The sequence below is a fragment of the Hyalella azteca genome, unplaced genomic scaffold (genome assembly GCF_000764305.2).
Source record: "Hyalella azteca isolate HAZT.00-mixed unplaced genomic scaffold, Hazt_2.0.2 contig10647, whole genome shotgun sequence".
Lineage (NCBI taxonomy): Eukaryota > Metazoa > Arthropoda > Malacostraca > Amphipoda > Hyalellidae > Hyalella > Hyalella azteca.
Genome location: NW_025940677.1, coordinates 59,815 through 83,843, shown reverse-complemented (window position 1 = coordinate 83,843; position 24,029 = coordinate 59,815). Strand labels below are relative to the sequence as shown.

Genomic DNA, 24,029 nt, shown 5'->3' with positions numbered 1-24,029 from the left:
AGTAGTCACAGTTTTCTGAACTATGCAGTTTCAAACTGTGCAGAAACTACTTTTTGGAATTGTGCGAGCTTTCTGCAGCAGCTTTAAGATCTCGTACATGAATATTCACAGTTCATTTTGCGTATTCAGTTAAATGAAAGAATCCCTAACCAAGAATTCTATTGCTAGCAAGTTCTGAAGTACACGCCAAAGACAAGCAGAAAATCTGATTCTCTCAGATTCAGTAGGATTATACCGCTATAAAAATTTCACATTTTATTTACAGATTTTTACAGAAGTGAAGATACCTCCGGCGTCAAAAATGCAATAAAAGTATTTACGACAGCTCCACTTCCTACGTCCCATTTTATTTAGACCAGCACACGCACACTGACTAGTGCATCCTAGTGCACTCAAGGCCCAGCACACTGGGTAGCGTAAAGCTTGCGCCTGCTAAACGTTTGGACGAACTTTTTCACGATCTACGACTTGAACGATACGACTGACTTACTTACTTTATCAAGTTACAAAGTCAGCACCATATACAGTTATATACGTGTAATTTTACCACCTATAGCCTCCATCTCCATAATTTACGACGTAGTTTGGGCGGTAAATCGGGGGGCCGCCGACGTAGTAGCCAGGGTTCAAGTTATTATACCCAGAGTTGATATGGGACTGGGCGAGGTACTCTTCCCGACTATGTACCAGCTGCTCACCATGCGATCTAACGGGTATACCACCGTACCCGACGCCAGGTAGCCCGCCGTTTATTCCTCCTTGCAACACAACGTATGGTCTAGCGTTCAGGCCTCCGTTGTAACCAACCGATTGGGTAGCGTACGCCTCGTTGTACGTCGAGGAAACGTGACCCTTTCCGAAGAGTTTCCCAAGGAAGAATCTTCCTTCTACGTCGGCGGGTTGACCGTCGACAGGCTCGCCTTCAGGGTTATCTGTGCCATGGTGTTGTCCTTCAACATCAGCGAGATTTCCTTCAGCGTTGGCGTCTGTGTGTGTGCTTTCAGCTTCAGCAATCAGATCTTTGGCAAAGACTTCTATGCCTTCAGGTTCGGCTGAGCGAACGACTCTTTGAAGCTCGACATCGGGGGCAGAATTTTCAAACTGTTCGAGCGAATCCTCGTCCGCGGAGCTGAAGCGCGGCTCGTAAACATGGAGGAACAGGTGGGGAACAGACTCCAAAAAGTCCGAAGACTTGCGGACGTCATAGGGATGGGTCTGTTTGAATTCGGGGTAGTTTTCCACTGGCGTCTCATCTTCGAAAAACTCGACAGGCCGCCCAGCTGATAAACCGATGGTCAGCAGGAGCACAGCGAACTGTAACGTTCACGTGTCATAAGGTTACAATTAGAAATTACATGTAGAATGAGAGACCGAAGCACTGAAAATCTACTAATGAACTAAATTATGCCCAGTACTGAAATGTGCAGACTTTATCTCCTACAACAAATACTGAAGATTAATATTTTAGAGCAGAAATATAACTTCAATCGTCGCTTCATGTTCACCATCCTGTAAGCGGCGAAACCATATAATAGCGGGTAACACCTACACACATTAAGCCCATTCAAAATTATACCTACATTCCGCACTAATAGGAACATGATATTTGGTACAATCATCAGTTCGCTTAACTTTTCGCCCCCACAACAAAATTTGACACGATATATACCACAATAGCACAGTACATTTCGTCATGCTAATTACTCACAATCATATTGGCTTCCATGATGCATACTTTGAGACGGTAGAACAGCAAATAATTCGGGTAGATACAGCCCGGGTTTATATAGGTGCTGGGGCTTTTCGTACTTGATTTTTCTTTCGTGTCTGCAGAAACCAGGCAGTTCAGTAATACGCCCAAGCCTACAAGTGATGCAACATACGAGATTTTATTCAAGTCCATTATTCATCACTGCATTCCACGATTCAGCACGCTGAATATTTGAGTTTCATTGAAATCAGTTAATAATAATGTAGTGTTTTTTTTCCTACAGCGCTGTTGTCCTATGTTGCACTGAGCAACATACTGGGATATGCATGTAGGTATATTTATACTTATTTCGTAAGTATAGGTATACTTAAACTTATTTCAAATGAATAGGTATACTTATACTTATTTCAAATGAATAGGTATGACTTCGTATTTCATAAGTATAGGTATACTTATACTTATTTCATATGAATAGGCGTACATACTTATTTCACAAGTAAAACAGAATATTGAAAAATATGAAAGTGCCCGCAGTGGGGCACAAAATAGCTGATCTTCTTTACATAAAGTTGATATGCCTTTTCTTCTAATTAAAATTTCCTGGCTAATAAGAGTTTTGATTTTAAAGCGTTTTATAATCGATATTTATGAAAAGTAAAGAGATATGAATGAAAATGACCCAAGTGTTCCTCATTCGTCGTATGAAGTAAAGATAAAAATACAAATTCCCAAATACAAAATACAGTAAAAATTCCTTGTATCCAAGCCATGATATTAATTCAAATAAGATGAGAACACACTCATGTTACAACTGTTTTGTGGGCGACAGCCGAGGCATTTTCACAAACATTTTCGCCGAGGCTTACTTTTTGACGGCCTCTTTGGAAACTTCATTTTTTGGAATCTTGGCACGATTACCGGCCGAAATTAAATTATTTCGTAAATAACCTTATCATGGGAGAGTTATATGTAATATTATATTTATTAGGAGATGTTGTAGCTGCCAAGAGACCGAGGAGATCTTGAATGTGTTTGTTGTCATTTTAAGTCTCCGCTCCTCAGTGGTGTGTCAATAAATTGGACAAGGGGCCATACTTTCAAAACTCGCTAAGTGAACGTAAGTACTTACGCTCCAATTCTTGTCTATGATTGGTGGATTTTGCTTGAAAGGCCGTCAACGATTGGCTGATGAACTTACGATCTCTTAACCTTTTTTTGAAAGTATGGCACCTGTTCTGTCGGAGCGATGAAAAAACAATCTAACGCCGCCAATTTCCCCTCCGCTCGTTGATTTTGAACTTATATAGTAAAAATTTACCTATTTACGAACAACACGATGAAATAGTAAATAACATGTCTCAGTCAAATAGTGGGACGAACAACTCAATAGTGTAAACTTTTTAGAGAAAGAATGATATTCATTGTACCATTAGCGCAAAGGTGCATGAATGACGGCACGACGTATGAATGGCGCTACAATGTATGAATATTGAATACAATAGAGAATGTTAGAATAGTGTTAAGAATGATTAAAACGCTGAAATAATGTGTGAATAGTTGTTATATTGTATTGATATCAAAATTGCAATGTAGAGGATAGAAATTGTTTGACAGTTCAATGCAATGCGAGGCGATAATATTTGTTACAAATGGTTTATTATTTTGAATTTGTTGGTATTTTAGTTTAGAGGTTACCGGAAGAAATGTGCGGAATGCTAAGGTTCGTTGATTATTGTTGCGTGGAAAACCGGAGCGACGGTATGTGCTACGTTAGGATGTCAATATGTAAATATGTATGTGAATATATTCGATATGGAAAAATTGTGTTAATATTTGGGTTATATGTTTCTGAATATGTTTAATGTTTATTTAACTATTATTTATCTATTTTATTTGTTTATTTTAGGCAAGCTTCGAATCTACAGTTACTCAGACCAATAGTTACTCAAACCAAAAGTTAGACTCAAGTCCAGAGCTAGTCTTGAAAGTCAAGCACCCACGATGAAAGCTATGGAGTGTTAATGTGCTAATGTTAAACTTTGTTGATTATTTTCTGTGTTCATTTTGGGTGGTGAAATAAAGTGTTTTAATTATGATTCATCAGTGACTCCAACCTATATGATCATGTGGGCCAGTTGGGTGTTCTGAGAGCCCCAACAGCATTAAATTAAAAAAATTAAAAATTGCATTAAATTTCGTGATGAACGTTCATGTATTATAAAGTATAATCAAATAATTGATGAATAATGTGATCTTTTATTTGATGTCCAACATCACAGGAACATTCCACCACCCGGATTGGATATCCACCACCTGGATCGGATATCCACTACCTGGATTGGATACCCTCCACCTGTATTGGATATCCACCATCTGGATTGGATATCCACTACATGGACTGGGTATCCACTACTTAGGTCACTGATGTCGAAAGCAATGTCCAGGCCACGTGCCACAGGTACGTGTGAGGGCATGGAAGGGAAGGAGTAATGAACAAATTTTAGCAGGAGTTATGAACAAGAAGTAATGAACATCGCCCAATGAGCTAAGCGAATTTTTTGTTCAAAACACATTTCACACCACCCAAAGAACACTTCCCTTTCCACAATGAAGAGAAAATATATGAGAACTTGAGAAACTTTAGTAAAATTCGTGACTGGGTAATATTCATAGGTACCGTAGTTCATATTAAATAGGTCACAAGAAAATACGATGACTTTGGATCAGTTTATTGATAACATAACATAATAATACACACAAATGAGATTTATCCGGCGTCAAGACGGTAGCAAAAATTATACCGCTGTTCATTCTCCCTCCATCGCCCGTAATATTGTACGTCACATTGCACACTGAGATCCAACTCTCTGGGTCGTCCTATATAGGCTAGTATTCGGTACATTGTTTTTTTACGAAATGAAAACTAATTAATTGATTCTTCAATTGTGGGGTAAGATAAATGAACACTAGAAATATAATTTTACCAGCCATAGCCTCCATTTCCGTAAATGGGATAGTTCTCGCGGTACAGAGTGGGACTGCTTCCATAGTAACCATGATTGTAGTTGTTGTAGTTGTCGTACCCGGTGTGGGAGTGGGACTGGGAGACGTACTCCTTCTTGCTGGTCACTACTTGTCCACCACCATATTGTCCTCCGTAGTGTCCGCCGTATTGTCCGCCATATGGTCTGCCATGTATCACACCGTAATCTCCATCATATTGTCCACCATATAGTCCACTGTGGTATCCGCCGTACGGGTTACTGTACCCTCCGTCGAAGTTGGCAGTAATGCCCAAGTTTCCGAAAAGTTTGCCAAGAAAGAAGCGCCCTTGGGCGTCGGCCGGCTGATCGTCGGCAGCGTGTTTTCTTGCTTCACCGGCTTGGCCTTCAGTACCAGTGGCGAGGTTTTCGGCATCAGTGGCGAGGCCTTTGGCTTCATTGGTGTGGTATTCGGCATTAGCGGCGTGGAGTTCGGTGCCGACATGTTTTCCTTCGGCATCAGCGATTAGGTCGTCAGCGAGGACTTCGATGCCTTCAGGTTCGACTGCCCGAACGACTCGTCGATGCCCAAAATCTCGGAATCTCTCATCGGAGAAATCGTCATCGAACTGTTCGGGGGAATCATATTCCCAGGAGTCGAAGCTCGGTCCGTCAATATATATGCGTTGGGGGACGGGCACGGTATGATACGACGTAAACTTCTGAATATTCAAAGGATAGATCTGATGGGATTCGTGAACCAAGTGCCTAGTAGGTCTGTAGGGGCTGTTTTTTATTGGGGAGCGGACACCGAGCTGGTCGATCGGCCGCCCAGTACACAGACCGAATGTCAGCAGAAGCACAGCGGTCTGTGGAATACAAACGTTCCAAATTAGAAATACTTCAAAATTAAGTATGCGTTAGTTCAAGTTTAGGACGAAAAAATTTTATAATGTTTAGTTGAAGGTGAGATAGATCGGTACAAGTGACGAAACTCAAAACATTCAAAATTCATCATTATAATGTGTTTATGAATTGATTAGTACTTGTTTATGAGAACAATGACTGCTTCATTGTTTATGATTTTAGAATATTCTCTTTTAAAATAAAAGCCAAAACTGTTTATCTTTACAATATAATTTGCTAAGCCAAGAGGATTTACATTCAATATTTACGTTTTTACGTATTCAACTAATATTTCAATATTTATGCATTCAACCATATTATCAAAGAAAGTAAATATTCTTACAAGTACGCACGACTTAGTTCCTATTATCAAGTTTAAATTTCGTTGAATATAATCCCAGAGTATTTCCATACCGCGCACCACACAAGTTGGACCCCGCACGCCCGATACTCACAATTTTGCCAGCTTCCATGATGCTTGCTGTCGGACGGCAGAAGTTCGAGTGAAGCTCTGAGCCACTGACCGGCTTTATATAGGCGCCGGGGCTGTCCTGTGTCTGGCCTTCCGTGTATTTTCCAGGAACCCGGCTTTCCATGGATAGGCCTAAGGCCTACAAGCGATTTCCTGTATGTGCATATCGCTTCATCACAACATTCCGCAAATTAGGGTGCATTGACATCAGCCTGTCAATCTCGGTACATTAAGGTCAGCTTCCTATCACTGTACACTTAGGTAAGCATGACATTTCGTACTATCGCAATACATTTGGGTTAGCATGATATACAAATTGTCCAAGTGGGGGAGATAACATGTTAATGCAGTACAGCTCAGAGTCCAGTCTTCAGGACAGTAAAGTTCATGGTGCTTCATGCAAATAATAGTAGCATAAAGTTATACCTAAAACAACAAGGATTAAGTTATTTTTAGATTTTAAAATCAATATAAAAGTACTGGTAAGTTTCATTCTAGATTAAGAAAATACACCGGATGTTTTAAATAAACGAAATTCCTCGAAGAGTTACATTAATTAACACGTATTACATACCATATACAGTTCACGCACAGAACATGTGAACCGTATTCCAGTACCTAAATCTTCGCCCTTCAACATGCACCCGTTGAAGAACGGGTGCGGTATAGCACAACGACTTCTGAAACAGACGACTTCTGTATAGCACGATGACGACTTCTGAAACAGACGACTTCTGTACAGCACAATGAAGACTTCTGAAACAGACGACTTCTGTATAGCACAATGACGACTTCTGAAACAGACGACTTCTGTATAGCACAATGACGACTTCTGAAACAGACGACTTCTGTATAGCACAATGACGACTTCTGAAACAGACGACTTCTGTACAGCACAATGACGACTTCTGAAACAGTAATAACGAGAAAATGAGTGACTCTTTGAAAGTAATCATTATATCCTTTGATTGAGGGTCAAAGAATTTTTCAATCTTCTAATGGAAATGGAAGACTCTCGAGACCACCGACTCCAGACTCATGATAATTCTGGGCTTGCGGGTGGACAGTTGCAGGACGCTCGGTTCACGCTAACAATCTTCTGTACGCAAGGCCCCCCAGCTTATTTATTTCAATTCGAAATTTCAAACGAAATTCCAGAGTAAATAATAGGCTTATAGTGTTTAGGATTGAAAAGAAAGTTGCAGTTAAAGTTTAAATTCAATTAATTAAAAAAGAAAGAAAAAATTGAAAAGAGAGAAAATTAAATACTGACTCAAGTGATAGAGATGAGTATAATAAATTTGTCTTATGCGCATCATTAGTCTTTTATCAATCCTCGTCCTATTTACAGTAGAAATAAATGATAATAACTGTAAATAAGTAAGTTTGTACTGTAAATATTATTTACAGTGCAAATAAATCTAATGAAACCAAAAGCTAGCTCTCAAATATTTATCTGTCCTCACTTTATCATTTGTTGTTTGCCAAGCCACACCGCAGGGCTGAGGGGCGGTGGAAAAAGCTTTCTATTCATGCCATCAACTGAAGTGAAGTGGCGAATGTGATTAAATATTCATGAAACTTTTGTTACAAAAAATAAAATAAATTTCAATCTTTTTGCACAATTTATTTTCAGAAGTTAACAGATTTGAATTCACACTATACGAAGGTAAAATGTACGAGTAAACCCTAACGAATATGAACTTGATAGCAGAAATTAATATGATATCAAAAATTACTTCTAGACTATTTAATCTTTTTCTTCCTCTATGGTTCACAAAATGTTTGAACACTAGCAGTGCCATCTGCACTCTTGTCACGGCATTCATATTCTCGAGATGCATTTCCATATTCAGTTATTGTAGTCGTACATTCGTTGCGCTATTTATATAGTCGTACAAAATATAGTTATTGATATATTTATTTGTAGTCATATACTTTTGTTGCAAGTTCATACACTCGTAACGCAATTCATACTTTCGTTAACCTTTCATGGATATTCGTGAAGGTTCATCTATTTTCGTCCTTTGCGCATTCAGGACTGAATTCCTACATTCGTTTCACTAATCTCACATTCGTAACATTTGCGACAGATTCGTCACGAAACATAAAGAGGGATTAGCGTGAGGAACGCTGAAATGGGCCCGGCAATGGGCCCGTGAGACAGGTAATGGGCCCGGCAATGGGCCCGTGAGGCAGGTAATGGGCCCGGCAATGGGCCCGTGAGGCAGGTAATGGGCCCGGCAATGGGCCCGTGAGGAAGGTGGTCACTCATCACTCATCAATCCTCAATTAAAAAAAAAATGCTGAGGTAAAGGGTAAAAAATATAACTCAGTACTAACTGCAGTGAGTGACAGAGAGCGCAGTTTCTCGTCGACGACAACGTGAAGTCACGGACGGACGGACAGACGGACGGACATGACGAGTACAATATGGCATTTTATCCATAAATGAGAAAATGCGCTAAAAATGAAGAATGTTCATGGTCTTTAGTTCAAGTTTTGGATAGAACTCATACCTGAAATTTAGTTTTCGCTTTAGTTTTAGTAATAGATCAGTATGACCTACAAATAGGCAAGTAAGTAAAACAATGCAATGTAAAATAGGTAAAAATAAATGTAAAAATTTGTACGCGGTTGACTCGTCCAAGTGGGTCCACCAGACTCACTTCACCTTTTTCTCTCATTCACCTTTTTTATTCAATTTTTTTCACCTTCACCTTTTTCTCTCAGCATAAAATGGAAAGCCTCCGTCGAGATTTTTCCAGAATCCAGAGCATAAAACTGCGCCTTCTTGTCAACGAAAACATTTCAGGGCGAATGGCAAACAAAGAAAAGATCAGTTTGTTTACGAGCTGTAGAGGAGTAGATCTAAATCACTCAGGGTCTTTACCTGAGCTGGTTTGTACAGCTACGTTATTCTACTATATGGACTTCTGATTACGCATAATTCTTGCATAAGTTACGCATGAATCTTAGCGAATACTAAAAAGTGTTTTAGTCTTGCCACTAGGAATAGAATATATTTTTTTAGGTGAAAACGGGAATTTTCCAACGCGTAATACATTATTTGGTTTTGAAAAAGCTTGTCGTGAGCGTTGCTGAAAATACTTTATGTGAACGGTAAAAACTGCTTCACATTTTGTTGGTAAAAACAACATTATAAGGAGTGTTGCGCAGTGTCATGCTAGAACATAACAAGCAGTGTTGCGCAGTGTCATGCTAGAACATAACAAGCAGTGCTGCGCAGTGTCACGCTAGTACATGCCATGTAGTGCTGCGCAGTGTCATGCTAGTACATAACACGCAGTGCTGCGCAGTGTCATGCTATAACATAACAAGCAGTGCTGCGCAGTGTCATGCTAGTACATGTAGTGCTGCGCAGTGTCATGCTAGAACATAACAAGCAGTGCTGCGCAGTGTGCTGTCCTAAATAAGCATGATAGTGAATTTTCGACAGGCACTGTTGATTGCTTTCCCAACACCAACACCCATATAGCGCAAATTAATTATCGTTATAAGTTTCTAGTTCACCAGCTTATGATAATGTTAAAATGAGAGAGAATGAAATTGAAACATAATATTGAGAAATAAAAGCTTGACATTAGCCTCTTCGGAATCAAGCATCAGTTCACCATTCTTGAATTACAAAATATTCTCTAATCTTACTTCTATTTACTCTGCTTCTGATAGTTTCCCAGTGGCTCATAATATTGTAATTTATTCGTGGGTGTTGGTTTCTTAGTGACTGATAAGTTCTTAGTTGATGATTTATCTCTAGTGGTTGGTAGTTTGTTACTGGCTAATAATTTGGAAAGTCAAGTTTACCTTTGAAGTTTCATTAGGCATGGAAATTTTTTCAGTTTCTTCGGGTTTGCCATCGAATAACATTTTCTTTCTCCAATGAAAAGAAAACGATGTTTTACTAATATAAACACCTTTATTTTTCACATTGGGGCGGAATTCACCGTTTTTTAAACAAAGAAATAGCACAAAAATGAGCAAACTGAATTTCAAAATCATAATTCGTGTTCCATTAATGCTTTGCCCAAACTGTAATATCAAGATTCGTCAAGAAGTCAAGCATAAGTAACAATGAAATAATAATTCTGTACATTCCTTTATTAAATCTATAATTCTGTAAATATTTGTATTCTGACGACATAAATTATATAATTGAAGCTATAATATTCACATCATAAGCTATAACAACCTTGATAATTATAGGCTTTGGTCTCGTCCAAAAAGTTCTGATCACTTTCTCCTGCCGCCAGCCTACGACGCAACACTTATGCGGCCAAATCTTAGCTCTCTTTCTTACTAATATTTTGTATTTAAGAACAAAACAAAAACTTGGACTTTATAGTAACATAAAATTCTTCACTCATTGATTCTGGAGCTTTGCTCACCAAACTTGGTTAATAATTTTGTATGTAATCTATTCACTATTAGCAATGCACACCGGACATCGTAACAGACCGCACAATTGTCGGACTGCGGGATAATCTGCCCAGAATAAGCTAATGAGAAGAAACTAATGAGAAGAAACTAATGAGAAGAAACCTTAGACGCGACCTCACTAGGTACGTCCTAGCTAGGCACGACTCATGTGGTTACGTATAATTCAGATAATAGAGAGAAACTCCACAATTTATTATCTATTGTAAACATGACACTTTACATTGACTAAAGAATCAGCATTGTAAGTGACTAAACTCATACGACTAAATACATGACTAGTTAAAAGTTGTATAAATAATAATATAACTGATATATATAACAGAATAATACAACAACGAACTTTAATTATTGTACATGAATGACTAGAGCAAGACAGCGAGTGGAAGAATGAGGAAACGCAACAATATCGACCCTCATGTTGGGACAAACTATACCTTAAGTTGAGAGAAACTATATATCATATCAACCCTCATGTTGACAGAATATAATATATGGACAGAATAACACAACTTATATAGTGACAGGGCCATAACCATTCAACCCCTACAGTGACAAACTTCTCTACCCTTAAATATAGAAATATGTTCAGTATCACACTATAATGTGATAATGATGTAACATTTGTAGGCATAAAACGGTGACATTTAAAAGGGGATTATAATGAGGAGAAATGTGCCCCGTTCTCACGACGCACGACAGGTTCACGGTACTCACACTCTCCCGGTACTCACACCCTCCCGGTACTCACACCCTCCCGGTACTCATATCCTCCCGGTACTCACATCCTCCCGGTACTCACACTCTCCCAGTACTCACGTACCCTCCCGGTACTCACGTACCCTCCCGGTACTCACATTCTCCTACGCAAGGTACTTTCAACCCCGCGACGTGTAGTTGATGCACGACTAGGAAAATACTAGTGAGGCAGTACTGAAGCCGCAAAACTAGGAAAATACTAGTGACTAGCGAGGCAGCACTGCTAGCCGTATGACTAGGAAAATACTAGTGAGGCAGCACTGCTAGCCGTATGACTAGGTAAGCTCAGTTATCCTCTGACGGCACATTGCCAGGTGGACCCTAAAACTAGCTATTCCCCCTCAAGCAACTAGAGATGCTAGGAGTTTCCTAGGTCATACATCTAGGATCGAGTGGCGCTATGTGAATGCAACGGAATCGTCAATAGCGGCCTAGATTTTGTCCTAGATAATCTATTACAATTCCTAGATAGTCTACTGGAAGATTCCTAGGTAGTCAACTGGAAGAGTCCTACAAATTTCACTAGTTAGGTACTAGGTGTGAGGTGTCCAACTTACATAGTCCCGGATAGTGCACTAGAGAGGTCTGAGATATTTCACTAGCAATGTACTTGGTACAAACTAATAGGGTTCTGGAAATTATACTAAAGGCGTGCTAGATTTTCTCTAGTAAATTTTCAGGGATCAATCTAGAAGGGGCCTGTAGGAGTTTTAGGAAGAGTCGCCGACGCATAGGAAAATTCCAAGGTGTCACAAAAAGTCCACTAGGAAAATGTATACGGATACTAGAGTAGGGGAATATCAGTGGATACTAGCAACAACATTTTCCACTGTTTAAATCATCCTAAGTTTAATGAATATTACAATCGTCTCTAGTAAGACCAGGAAAATATAGGGAACCTTGACTACCAATCGAGTACTAGAAGGAAAGTAGACTTCATAGAAACACCACCTAGTAGCGCGCTAGGTGGGCAGCTAGTAAGAACGTCACTAGTGAAGCCACTAGGTGGGTTACCCTGCCCGCTGGTCCCCCGCCGTTGCACGTCGGCGTCGGCTCCTGAGGGGGAGAAGATAAAAATAATAGATAATGCAGAAGGCAGCTTAAGACAAGACGGTTATCTACTAACAGCCATACATCGCACCTCACCCCCACCCCCACTCACGTCGGGGGTGCAGGAGGCACCGCGCTGCCTGACGTAGCGCACCTCACCCCCACCCACAGTCCCACACTCACGTCGGGGGTGCAGGAGGCACCGCGCTGCCTGACGTAGCGCACTTTGCAGCAGCTACGTTTGACTTCCACGGCGTCGCGCGGGAGGTACATGACGTTGTTGGCCTCAAAAGACGCGTTGAACGTCAGCTCCTCGTCCTTCTCCTCCTCGTCCTCCACCTCCTCGTCGTCTGAAGGAAGGGCGCCTTCTTCTGCGAAATTACCGCTCGAGTCCACCAGGGTTGTGTTCGAGATGGGGTCGAACCCTTCAATAAAGGATTGAGTTGATAGCGTTACATGCAAGTTTTGTTACAAACTTATTATTTTATTAGTTATTAATTTCGTTCTTTGTAGGGATTTGTCAAACACGACACAGGATAGTGATACCTGGATACTCGTGACATAAGATATGAACACATGTATACTTGTGACATAAGATAATGAGTGTACATTGCGTGACATCACACAGTGTGAGTATATATTGCGTGCTCCACTCACGGAGATACACAGCGAACGTTCATACTTTGAAACTACACACTACACATACCGTGTGTGGCGAGGGAGACTACACACTATACATACCGTGTGTGGCGAGGGAGACTACACACTATACATCCCGTGTGTGGCGAGGGAGACTACACACTACACATCCCGTGTGTGGCGAGGGAGACTACACACGTCTCTTATACACATCTAGANCACATACCGTGTGTGGCGAGGGAGACTACACATTACACATACCGTGTGTGGCGAGGGAGACTACACATTACACATACCGTGTGTGGCGAGGGAGACTACACATTACACATACCGTGTGTGGCGTGTGTGGCGAGGGAACGCTCCACAATACAGCCGCTGAGTTGCACCAGCAACATGTTGCTCTCGGCAATGCGGCTAGCGAGGATCTGCAACATATGTGGTGGTCATCATCACACTTCATCACCAATTCTATAGTTTTTCAATCATTTCGTTATTGAAATCGTGGGAGAAAACAACTAACTTGTGAGTGAAGTACAAAAGTATGCGTTAAGTAACAAACGATGAGCTCAGAAAAATATAATACCGTATCAGTTATAGTATAAGAGTCACTGAAGAGTGTCAGTAAAGATGTTTGTTCAATAGTGGCGGCCAGTATAACTTTTGAATTCTAAAAGCAATTAATTATAGTCATGCTTGCCTAGTATTAAGGGTTTCTGTGTCCTACCGTGGCCAGTAGTGCCTATACACGAGGCCAGGAGCACGGTAAGTAGTGGCGGTAGATATATGAAAGTTGTAATTGTTCAAGAGTGTACGTGTTTCTGAAAAGTGTCGGCACCAGAATACGTTACGCGTCTGGCAGGCGCATCACTGGCAAGTGTCGCGCGTCTGGCAGGTGCATCACTGGCAAGTGTCGTGCGTCTGGCAGGCACATCGCTGGCAAGTGTCGTGCGTCTGGCAGGCGCGTAAAGGCAAGTGTCGCGCTTCTGGCAGACGCATCACTGGCAATTATCGTGCGTCTGGCAGGCGCATCACTGGCAAGTGCCGTGCGTCTGGCAGGCGCGTGAAGGCAAGTGTCGTGCGTCTGGCAGGCGCATCACTGGCAAGTTTCGTGCGTCTGGCAGGCGATCACTAGCAAGTGTCGTGCGTCTGGCAGGCGCATCACTGGCAAGCTTCGTGCGTCTGGCAGGCGATCACTAGCAAGTGTCGCGCGTTTGAAGGCAAGTGTCGTGCGTCTGGCAGGCGCATCACTGGCAAGTGTCGTGCGTCTGGCAGGCGATCACTAGCAAGTGTCGCGCGTCTGGCAGGCGTGTGATAGTGTCGTGCGTCTGGCAGGCGCGTGAAGGCAAGTGTCGCATGTCTGGCAGACGCATCACTGGCAAGTGTCGTGCGTCTGGCAGGTGCATCACTGGCAAGTGTCGTGCGTCTGGCAGGTGCATCACTGACAAGTGTCGTGCGTCTGGCAGATGCATCACTGGCAAATGTCGTGCGTCTGGCAGGCGCATCACTGGCAAGTATCGCGCTTCTGGCAGACGCATCACTGGCAAGTGTCGTGCGTCTGGCAGGTGCATCACTGGCAAGTGTCGCGCTTCTGGCAGACGCGTGTGGCACAAGGGGCGTGGTTACCTCGCCGCGGTCGTTGCTGCAGTTGTCGTGCACGATGGCGGTCGTGTTGCTGCCCCAAGTGTAGAGGACGCGCTGCAGGGCGCAAAGCTTGCGGTTCCCCGAAGTGTAGGGAGTGAAGCCGAACTCCGTGAGGGGGGAGGCTACGGGAGCCCACACCCCCAGCAACAGCCTGATGGGGGAAATCAAGGAAGAAATGAGAGGTTGGCGTGAACGCGCACGGTGATGTGGTGTTTACATGTGCACCACATCAATCTTACACCATATCACCCTCACGCCATATCACTCTTACACCACATCACCCTCACACCACGTCACCCTCACGCCACATCACCCACACACCACACCACCCAATCCTACATCAACCTTACACCACATCACCTCACACCACATCACCCTGACACCACATCACCCTCACACCACACCACCCAATCCTACATCACAGTTACACCACATCACCTCACACCACATCACTCTCACACCACATCACCCTCACACCACATCACCTCACACCACATCACCCAATCCTACATCACACTTACACCACACCACCTCACACCACATCACCTCACACCACATCACCCTCACACCACATTACCCTCACACCACATCACCTCACACCACATCACCCTCACACCACATCACCTCACACCACATCACCCACACATCTTGTAGATGCTCATAGACACATGTAAATCACGTAGGCACGTGTAAGTGCACGTATAGGTGCAAGTGTAGGCTCACGCGAGCAGGCTGTAGTAGGCGTGGCTGAGGTAGGCCAGCAGGTCGGAGGTGCTGGAGAGGAGGAGGCCTATGGAGGGGGTGGGGAGGGGCGGGCGCAGGCCCCCTCCTGCACTCACCACCACGGGGGGCGGGGGAGGAGGGGGTCCACACACCGCCTGGGGGGGATGATAATTGTAATGATAGCAACGAAGTAATTAACTGTGAAGCCTAAAATCATTCATTAGCATGAGAAAGAGAGCAACAGAAATGCGATACACAAATTAAATTCTTGGTAAATTTAGATTAAACCTTATACAATTATTTATAAGGATATTTTTTATATAAAATAATATTGGAAGTTAAAATTTTTCACCATACGTCATGACACATCACCACACGTTACCAAACATCACCATCTTGCATCAGGTGGCCCAAATGAGGGCTAATAGACGGAACACGTCCAACGTCACATCCGACGACGACTCGGAGACGGAGGACGTCGAACACGGCCAATCAGCGTGACCGGGGACTACGACGTCCTGAACTCATCATAAGGTCACACATCACACATCACCACGCATCACACATCACCACACATCACCACGCACCACACATCACACATCACCACGCACCACACATCACACATCACCACGCATCACACATCACCACACACTACACATCACCACACATCACACATCACCACACATCACCACGCACCACACATCACCACACATCACCACGCACCACACATCACACATCACCACACACTACACATCACCACACATCACACATCACCACACACTACACATCACCACACACCACACATCACACATCACCACGCATCACACATCACCACACACATCATATCACACATCACATCACATCACACATCACCACACATCACACATCACCACACATTCCCACACGTCACCACACATCACCACACACCACACATCACCACACATCACACATCACCACACACCACACATCACCACACGTCACCACAACAAATCACCACACATCACACATCACCACACACCACAAATCACCACACATCAACACACACCACACATCACCACACACCACACATCACCACACATCATCACACATCACCACACATCACCTGGTAGTCGACGTAGGTGATGTGCGTGTAGACGTTGCTCATGACGAGACGGTCGAGGAGGACGCGCCCCCCCGCCCCCGCCCCCAGGAACTGCCCGGGGGCCAACTGCACACCAGGGGTAACTAGTGCCACTAGTGACATGGTCCATGCTAGTGACCAGGCGTAACTAGTGGCACTACTAGTGACATAAGTGACGCTAAGATCACCATGACGTGAGCAGCACTACCCAGATGTGGGCAGCACTACCCAGATGTGGGCAGCACAACCCAGATGTGGGCAGCAGCACTACCCAGATGTGGGCAGCAGCACTACCCAGATGTGGGCAGCAGCACTACCCAGATGTGGGCAGCAGCAACACTGTATATATACAGAGGGAGGCCGTATAGGCCTATCTCTCTCTGTACATTAGGCCGATTGTGGAGCAATATGTCCACATGCTGATCACGTGTTATGCTTCAGGTAAAACCATTAGATATTGAGTTACTATAAAATCCATTAACTTATACACTTCTTGAAGGATAACGAACATAAAAAATTATTTATTAATGATGGCTTTTGCCGATTTGCTTTAACTAATTAAAAAAATGTGAGCTTGAGGCGTCCGTGTCGCTCACGCCACTTTGTCAACTCTCAAAACTCATCTATTACGAAATTATGTAAGTATATTTAACTTAGTTATAGGTACAATTTATTTATTGAGTGTCACGATAGTATTGTCATATTGATGTTCGATCAACAAATTCCCTTTATAAATTCCTCGATGTCGTGTGGACAACTTCTTCAGATGAGCTTAAATATATAAGTTAAAACTTGATTCAGATTGAATACTGATAAATTTTGACGCCATATGTAATTCGTTTATCTTGAAATTGTTAGGTTCCTGGTAATTACTACCTATAAGCTTATTTAATTTATCAGTCTGTCCATGCCCCATTATTCTTCAACCAGGATAAACGCGAACACTGGCGACTCCACGCGTTCTCTTGAACCCCAACGTGCCAGTGCCGGGGGCTTTGGGTTCCAGAACCCCAACGTGCCGGTTGCTTTGGGTTCCATAACATCAACGCGCCAGAGGCTTTGGATTCCAGAACCCCAACGTGCCGGTTGCTTTGGGTTCCATAACCCCAACGCGCCAGGGGCTTTGGGTTCCAGAACCCCAAAGTGCCAGGGGCTTTGGGTTCCAGAACCCCAACGTGACGGTTGCTTTGGGTTCCATAACCCCAACGTGCCAGGGGCTTTGGGTTCCAGAAACCCAACGTGCCAGGGGCTTTGGGTTCCATAACCCCAACGTGCCAGGGGCTTTGGGTTCCAGAACCCCAACGTGCCAGGGGCTTTGGGTTCCAGAACCCCAACGTGCCAGGGGCTTTGGGTTCCAGAAACCCAACGTGCCAGGGGCTTTGGGTTCCATAACCCCAACGTGCCAGGGGCTTTGGGTTCCATAACCCCAACGTGCCAGGGGCTTTGGGTGTAACACGCCTGTATGCCGGTCCAAACTGGGCCAGGGTGACCCACACATGCAATGACAAAAAGTGCATAAAAGTGCGGACAAGGTCTCCCTTATTTTTCTGAATGAACGGAGACAAGACAAGAGTGACTGGGACCAACCTATGTGGACACTCAGAGTACTGAACGGGGTAATATTGTCCAAAAGGTGCTCCACGTAGTACTGATACAGTACGTCTTTCTTCTGGGTCCAAGTGGTTCTGGATAACCGACACGAAACCGAAAAGCGACAATATTAGGACAAAAGTCACTTATTGGTCTGAGTGAAGCGGGCGTCTCGGGCTCAGATAAGGACCAGTTAACCGCGTGTAGGACTCCTATTCCTTACACCGAGGGGGGCCGTGGTCTGCACATTACGTTGGGTCCTATTTTACCTCTTTTTTTTTTCATCAAATTCAAATATCCATACTCCACTCTACAACCTCCGCTTGCCCTGATTTAATTTCCAGATTTCATATCAATTTACAAAATTTCGATTTTTCTGGAAACTGCGCGACACATCGAGCGCTTGTCACTCACGATGAGTGCGTGCGTATATTGGGGTTGGATTTTCACTCTAAGTTTGGGTAGGATATTCACTAAATGCATTATTCTGAATGAATTTCCTTGCCTTAATCCTATCAACCTAAGCAGGATAATTTAATTATGATTTATGCGCTTTGCAAGATATTTGATATGTAGGCCTAGCCTTATGACCGCCTTACACGTACCCCAGAACCTCGTGCCCACGTGCCCTAGAACCTCGCGCCCACGTACCCCAGAACCTCGTGCCCACGTGCCCAAGAACCTCGTGCCCACGTACCCCAGAACCTCGTGCCGACGAACCCCAGAACCTCTTGCCCACGTACCCCAGAACCTCGTGTCCACGTACCCCAGAACCTCTTGCCCACGTACCCCAGAATCTCTTGCCCAAGTACCCCAGAACCTCGTGCCCACGTACCCCAGAACCTCGTGCTCACGTGCCCCAGAACCTCGTGCCCACGTACCCCAGAACCTCGTGCTCACGTACCCCAGAACCTCGTGCCCACGTACCTGCTTGATCTGCGACGTGATGACGAAGCCGCCATCGTCGATGAGGAGGGAAGCTACGTGCGGTATGGCGTCATCACGTGGGGCACGGTCACGTGGGGCCCGGTCACGTGTGAGGTGTGACGCGACCGCCGCACGTAGCGCTGCACGTGTCACGTGCATCCCGACAGCTGCACGTGAGGTATGAGGAACGTAGTTAGGGCACGAGATGTACGCGTGCTTAGTTAGGTACGTGAGGCAGCCCGTAGCACGTGCCCACGTCGCCCCCATCCTCATTTCCCATCACCCACCCACCCTTCCCCATGCTCTCTCCCCATCACTCACCTCCCACCTTTCCCTATCCCCACCCCCATCACCCACCCAAATTTCCCCCATTCACTCACCCATCCTTCCCCACCCTTCCCCACCTCCCTCTCCCCACTACCCACTGGCGGTGACGAGCCCCTTGTGCGTGATGGGGAGCGTGACGAGGGCGCCCCCCGGTGTGGGGAAGACGCTCAACTCCTCCCCGAACTCGGCGCGTTTGAGGCTGGGGTTGTGCCGGGGGTCTAGCCACGACTCCAGCCACGTGGGGAACTGCCCCCCACTCCTGGGGGGGACGGGGGATGATGAGGGAGGGGGGGAAAATGGAGAGTAATGATAATGGAGGCGGGGAATGAAGATGCAGGTCAGATATTAACTGGAATATTTTAATGCTGAATTATTGCTTCTTTTTTCCATGACGAAAATGAAGGAATTGGCGCGAAAATGACCGGAATAAATTCATCAACAGATGAATGAAGTGAGATGGTGAAGTGAAATGTGGTTGCGGTGCAGGGAAATGCGGTTACTTTACCCAGTAGCGACGTAGCGGGTCAAGCCGAAGCGGGTGAAGATAACCCGCAGGTCAACCGCGGTGGAGGCCGCGTCATTGCTCCACAACCGCACCAGCGGCTCAGTGTACCGGCTGGCCCAGACTAGACCTGGCAGCTGGGCGGCAGCTGGACCAGGTGCTTCAGCTGGACCAGATGCATTTGGTGCACCAGATGCATCAGCTGGGCCAGGTGCACCAGCTGGACCAGAGGCACCAGATGGACCGGGTGCATCTGATGTAGCAGTTGATTGTGGCGTGGCAGCTGCAACCGTGGCTGCGTAGCATCAGGAAAACATTATTATCTCAAGTAAGAATTTGAATGCAGAGAAAATGGCAAGCAAATTCACCATATCTGCATCGGAGATATTTCGGTGACCATTATCAGTTCAACAAAATTTTCTAATGAATGGAACCAAGTACAATCGAAGTGAATGCCAAATTTACACAAAAACTATAGCAGAATAAAAGGGATTAAAACCGATCGATTAACATTTGGAGGTGCATAAGAACTGCGCAAGGTTTCAGTTAAAAAATATACAGCGATTCCAAAATCTATCAATCCGAGGAACCAAAGTTGGCTCTGGTATTCGAAAACCACTTTGTAGAAATTATACGACGTCATTCCGACGTACGCTGATGCGCACCGTGCACAACTGTATTAATGAATGAGGGATGAACAAAATTCAGGCAGGAATAGCTTATTAATTCATGAAGAAATAACCGTTTTTGATGTTATTGACCAGCACCGCATGCTAGTTAACATTCGGAAAATTATTTATTATTAATAAGATTTTCAACTCTCTGAAAATTTTTTGACACAAGGTTTAACGAAAATCATTCAAATGAAATATATTACGAATGAATTAAAATTTAGAATGCATATCATGGAAGCTGGGGCAAATTGTAGCGGCGGTTTATTGAAATTTGAGGGCCATCCGATTTAAAAAGATGTGGATGCGTGTGAATCCGCTACACTTTTTAAAGTTATTATTGTATTCTATATAAATTTTCAGAATTTTTTTTATTCTGAATGGAGCAGTTGATGGCGTGGAGGTGGATGATGTTGACAAAGTTGTTGTGTACCTTGTAAAGCAAGGGGGCCTAGATCGCCTTCGCTTGTATCGCAACATTGGCCATCCCCATGGTTGAACTATATAAGGTTGACCCACGATAAGTTACGTCTTTCAGTTCAGCTTTCCTGTTACGTCACGTAGATCAAGAAACGTAAACAAACCCGTCATTCCCATGCCTGATTGGCTGACTGGTTTGATCGCATTTAGGTGATTGGTTAATGCCCGTGACGTCACTGAGATCAGTGACGTCACATGCGAACAACTAACTACAACCGCAAAAATGGGCTTCTGATGGGTCAACCTTATAATACTAGTTCAACCATGAGTCATCCCGGTCACGAAGCAAGTTCTCTACACTGGATGCCTTACGGAAACGATGCGAGACCCACCGTGCTGCTCCATATACGTTGCAATTTTTCAAGAGATGCACTATCTTCTGCAGGATGAGGATCCTAGAGGCTGCTGCATGGGTGGACCCCAGTATAGGGTCCACCCAGTATGGGGTGAAGGAACACTTTGTATGCAGCTGCTCTGGTGGATTTAAAGGCGATCCTAACGTTTCGTCCGATGAAGATGAAGCCTAAGATAACGTCTATGTGAGCACTGGAAATAGCCTGTGTGATGATGTGCAGGAATATACAATTTTCTTTCGTGGAATTGAACCAGCGAGATCTAGAGAAGCACCCCGCTAAGAAAACGGCCGTGGCCTTTTCCTCGATATTATAACATACTCTATTCCTTGCAGCCAAGCCCCATTCACGGCTTTAGAAAAAGAACACCCAATGTCATAGAACGTTCTGGACACAATCACTGCTTAAGCCCGTCCCGTCCTTATAGACATGAAGCCCTAGTATGTCCGCCCTACCTCCTCACTTGCCTCGACCCTCCACCTAAAAAATCCTAACCGGACTTAACCTCCGGTTAGGCCCTGTCATTAGACAGGGCCGGTCATTGTCTGCAGCAAGGTGGAGAGTCGGAACAAGTGTGGAGGCAGAGCCTGGGTGCTAGGGTTACACATCCATGAAGACTCGACTGCATTGAGCGAGTTTCCAGCCACATTTAAGGGAATCGAGCGCGGTCTTCGTACCCTAAAACTTACGGCATGTGCAAGAAGTAAAAGGTATGGAGTTAAATTCAGCGAAGTACGGCATGACGACCGAAGTTTATTAGGAGTAGTAGCTTTTAATTTCACTCATTGCTGATTTCGAGTTGCATGGGTGAGAAGTGCCAATGAAACACAACTTCATACACTGTTCGAAAAATCGTCGTTAAACAGAATAACCGGCGTTTCAGTGGCCGTCCGGCACGTGAAAAGAACACCATGTGGCGGTTTTGTTCCAATTTAACAATAGAAAACCGTACAACATCTGACAAAAACGGCAAAACGGTTTATTTTCACGGAGCGACCGGTCACTATAACACCGGTAAGACCGTTTTTTACGTTTTTTTTTAACAGTGTAGGTGCCAAAGTCACAAAATATATTGCATGCCGAAGGTGGGCTTTAGCTCCAGGGTTAATTCAATAGTCACGGGGGCGTGCGGTTTCGCCCCCGTGACTAGCCCCCAGGGGTTGGGGTCCTTGGAAAGACAAGCCCCAGGTGTTGGGGTCGTCACAGATACTCACGCAGCAGCCAGGAGGGGACGGCGGTGGTGGGGAGGTGGAAGGTGAAGCCGGGTGCGGGGGAAGGGGGGACGCTGATGTGGCGGGGGCCGTTGTTGCGGATCACCATACCGAGGCTGCACCATGAGAATGATGGTACTTGTAATGGTGCCTAGCATGGTACAGGTAGTGATACCTAGCATGGTACTTGTAATGATACCTAGCATGGTACGGGTAATGGTAATGATACCTAGCATGGTACGGGTAATGGTAATGATACCTAGCATGGTACGGGTAATGGTAATGATACCTAGTACAGTATATGTCATGGTAATAATGGTATCATCATTATCAAGGACATCACAAACCACGTTACTCAGAGGTACCAATCTTACTACCACTTACCTGTGCGAGGTACCATTGACAGGTACCAGCCAGTAGGTGAAGTTAGCAGGTACCACCATCACGTGACGCGCGTCCGTCTGCTGGTACTCGTGTGGTACCATCGCATGCTTCTCCTTGCGCTTCACCATCATGCGCTGAACCTGGCGATTGGTACCAAGGAGTGTTGAGTGGTACGAGGGAGTGGTGAGTGGTACGAGGGAGTGGTGAGTGGTACGAGGGAGTGGTGAGTGGTACGAGGGAGTGGTGAGTGGTACGAGGGAGTGGTGAGTGGTACGCGTTAGTGGTGAGTGGTACACATAGCTGAGCGCTAGTATGTCGTAAACTGAGCGCTAGTATGTCGTAAAAGCGCTACGATGTCGTACCTTCTCCAGGCCGTGGTTGGGCCACTCGACCTCGAGGAGATCGCGGTGTGGGGGGTCCTGGGGGGGGGAGGTGGCAACTGTTAATTCAATGAACAACCTAATATCTCAATAAATAATAAATAAGTTAATAAATATTATATAAGCACGTCACTGCACTTATTTAATTAACATTAAAATTTGCACTTGTAAAGTTGCTTTCAATTTTTTTGATATTCTCCGATTAAATTCACACTTTCGAAAAATATTTGAAAAAGATGTGGTAACATGCTGGTACCATGACAGCACCTTGACGGTACCATGCCGGTACCATGCCGGTACCACGCGTCAGTACCTGGAGGTAGAGGTGGTGCCCCCGGAGGCGGGGGTGCAGGGAGAGGTACCCGTTGGTGGTACCCAGGAAGAAGTACCCGCAGATGCCCAGCGCCTCCGTGAAGGTCGCCGCGTCCAGCTCCCCCACGGGCACGTCCACCCCCGCCACCCCCAGCAGCGCCCCCTCCGGCTAATGGGGGCACTCCATTATATTGTTTAGTCCATTATATTGCTGACTATTATATTGTTGACTCCATTATATTGTTGACTCCATTATATTGTTGACTCCATTATATTCTTGACTCCATTATATTGTTGACTCCATTATATTGTTTACTCCATTATATTGTTGACTCCATTATATTGTTTACTCCATTATATTGTTGACTCCATTATATTGTTGACTCCATTATATTGTTTACTCCATTATATTGTTTACTCCATTATATTGTT

The 24,029-nt window shown here is 44.5% G+C and overlaps 3 protein-coding genes across 3 annotated transcripts in view; all 3 read right to left on the bottom strand.

Moving 5' to 3' along the window:
• Positions 1 to 242: 242 nt before the first annotated feature.
• Positions 243 to 1,764, bottom strand: LOC108673936. The gene is made up of 2 exons (XM_018161827.2): positions 1,709 to 1,764; positions 243 to 1,314 (listed from the first exon to the last, which is right to left on the bottom strand). Exons 1-2 carry the CDS (start codon positions 1,724 to 1,726, stop codon positions 544 to 546), a joined length of 789 nt encoding a protein of 262 aa, XP_018017316.1. The 5' UTR covers positions 1,727 to 1,764; the 3' UTR covers positions 243 to 543.
• A 2,660-nt stretch (positions 1,765 to 4,424) lies between these two features.
• Positions 4,425 to 6,090, bottom strand: LOC108673944. Its single transcript, XM_018161839.1, has 2 exons — positions 6,054 to 6,090; positions 4,425 to 5,561 (listed from the first exon to the last, which is right to left on the bottom strand). The coding sequence occupies exons 1-2, from the start codon at positions 6,069 to 6,071 to the stop codon at positions 4,692 to 4,694; spliced, it is 888 nt and encodes a 295-aa protein (XP_018017328.1). The 5' UTR covers positions 6,072 to 6,090; the 3' UTR covers positions 4,425 to 4,691.
• A 3,907-nt stretch (positions 6,091 to 9,997) lies between these two features.
• Positions 9,998 to 24,029, bottom strand: part of LOC108673916 (voltage-dependent calcium channel subunit alpha-2/delta-2) — a 29,747-nt gene continuing 15,715 nt past the window's right edge. The window contains exons 14-26 of the mRNA XM_047882521.1: positions 23,599 to 23,766; positions 23,268 to 23,324; positions 22,906 to 23,045; positions 22,525 to 22,637; positions 19,810 to 20,101; positions 19,403 to 19,563; positions 18,978 to 19,144; positions 16,443 to 16,547; positions 15,341 to 15,495; positions 14,600 to 14,768; positions 13,308 to 13,401; positions 12,521 to 12,762; positions 9,998 to 12,343 (exon numbers count right to left, since the gene is read on the bottom strand). Coding sequence (XP_047738477.1) covers positions 12,239 to 12,343; positions 12,521 to 12,762; positions 13,308 to 13,401; positions 14,600 to 14,768; positions 15,341 to 15,495; positions 16,443 to 16,547; positions 18,978 to 19,144; positions 19,403 to 19,563; positions 19,810 to 20,101; positions 22,525 to 22,637; positions 22,906 to 23,045; positions 23,268 to 23,324; positions 23,599 to 23,766 — 1,968 coding nt within the window. The 3' untranslated portion in view covers positions 9,998 to 12,238. The remainder of the gene's footprint in view (positions 12,344 to 12,520; positions 12,763 to 13,307; positions 13,402 to 14,599; positions 14,769 to 15,340; positions 15,496 to 16,442; positions 16,548 to 18,977; positions 19,145 to 19,402; positions 19,564 to 19,809; positions 20,102 to 22,524; positions 22,638 to 22,905; positions 23,046 to 23,267; positions 23,325 to 23,598; positions 23,767 to 24,029) is intronic.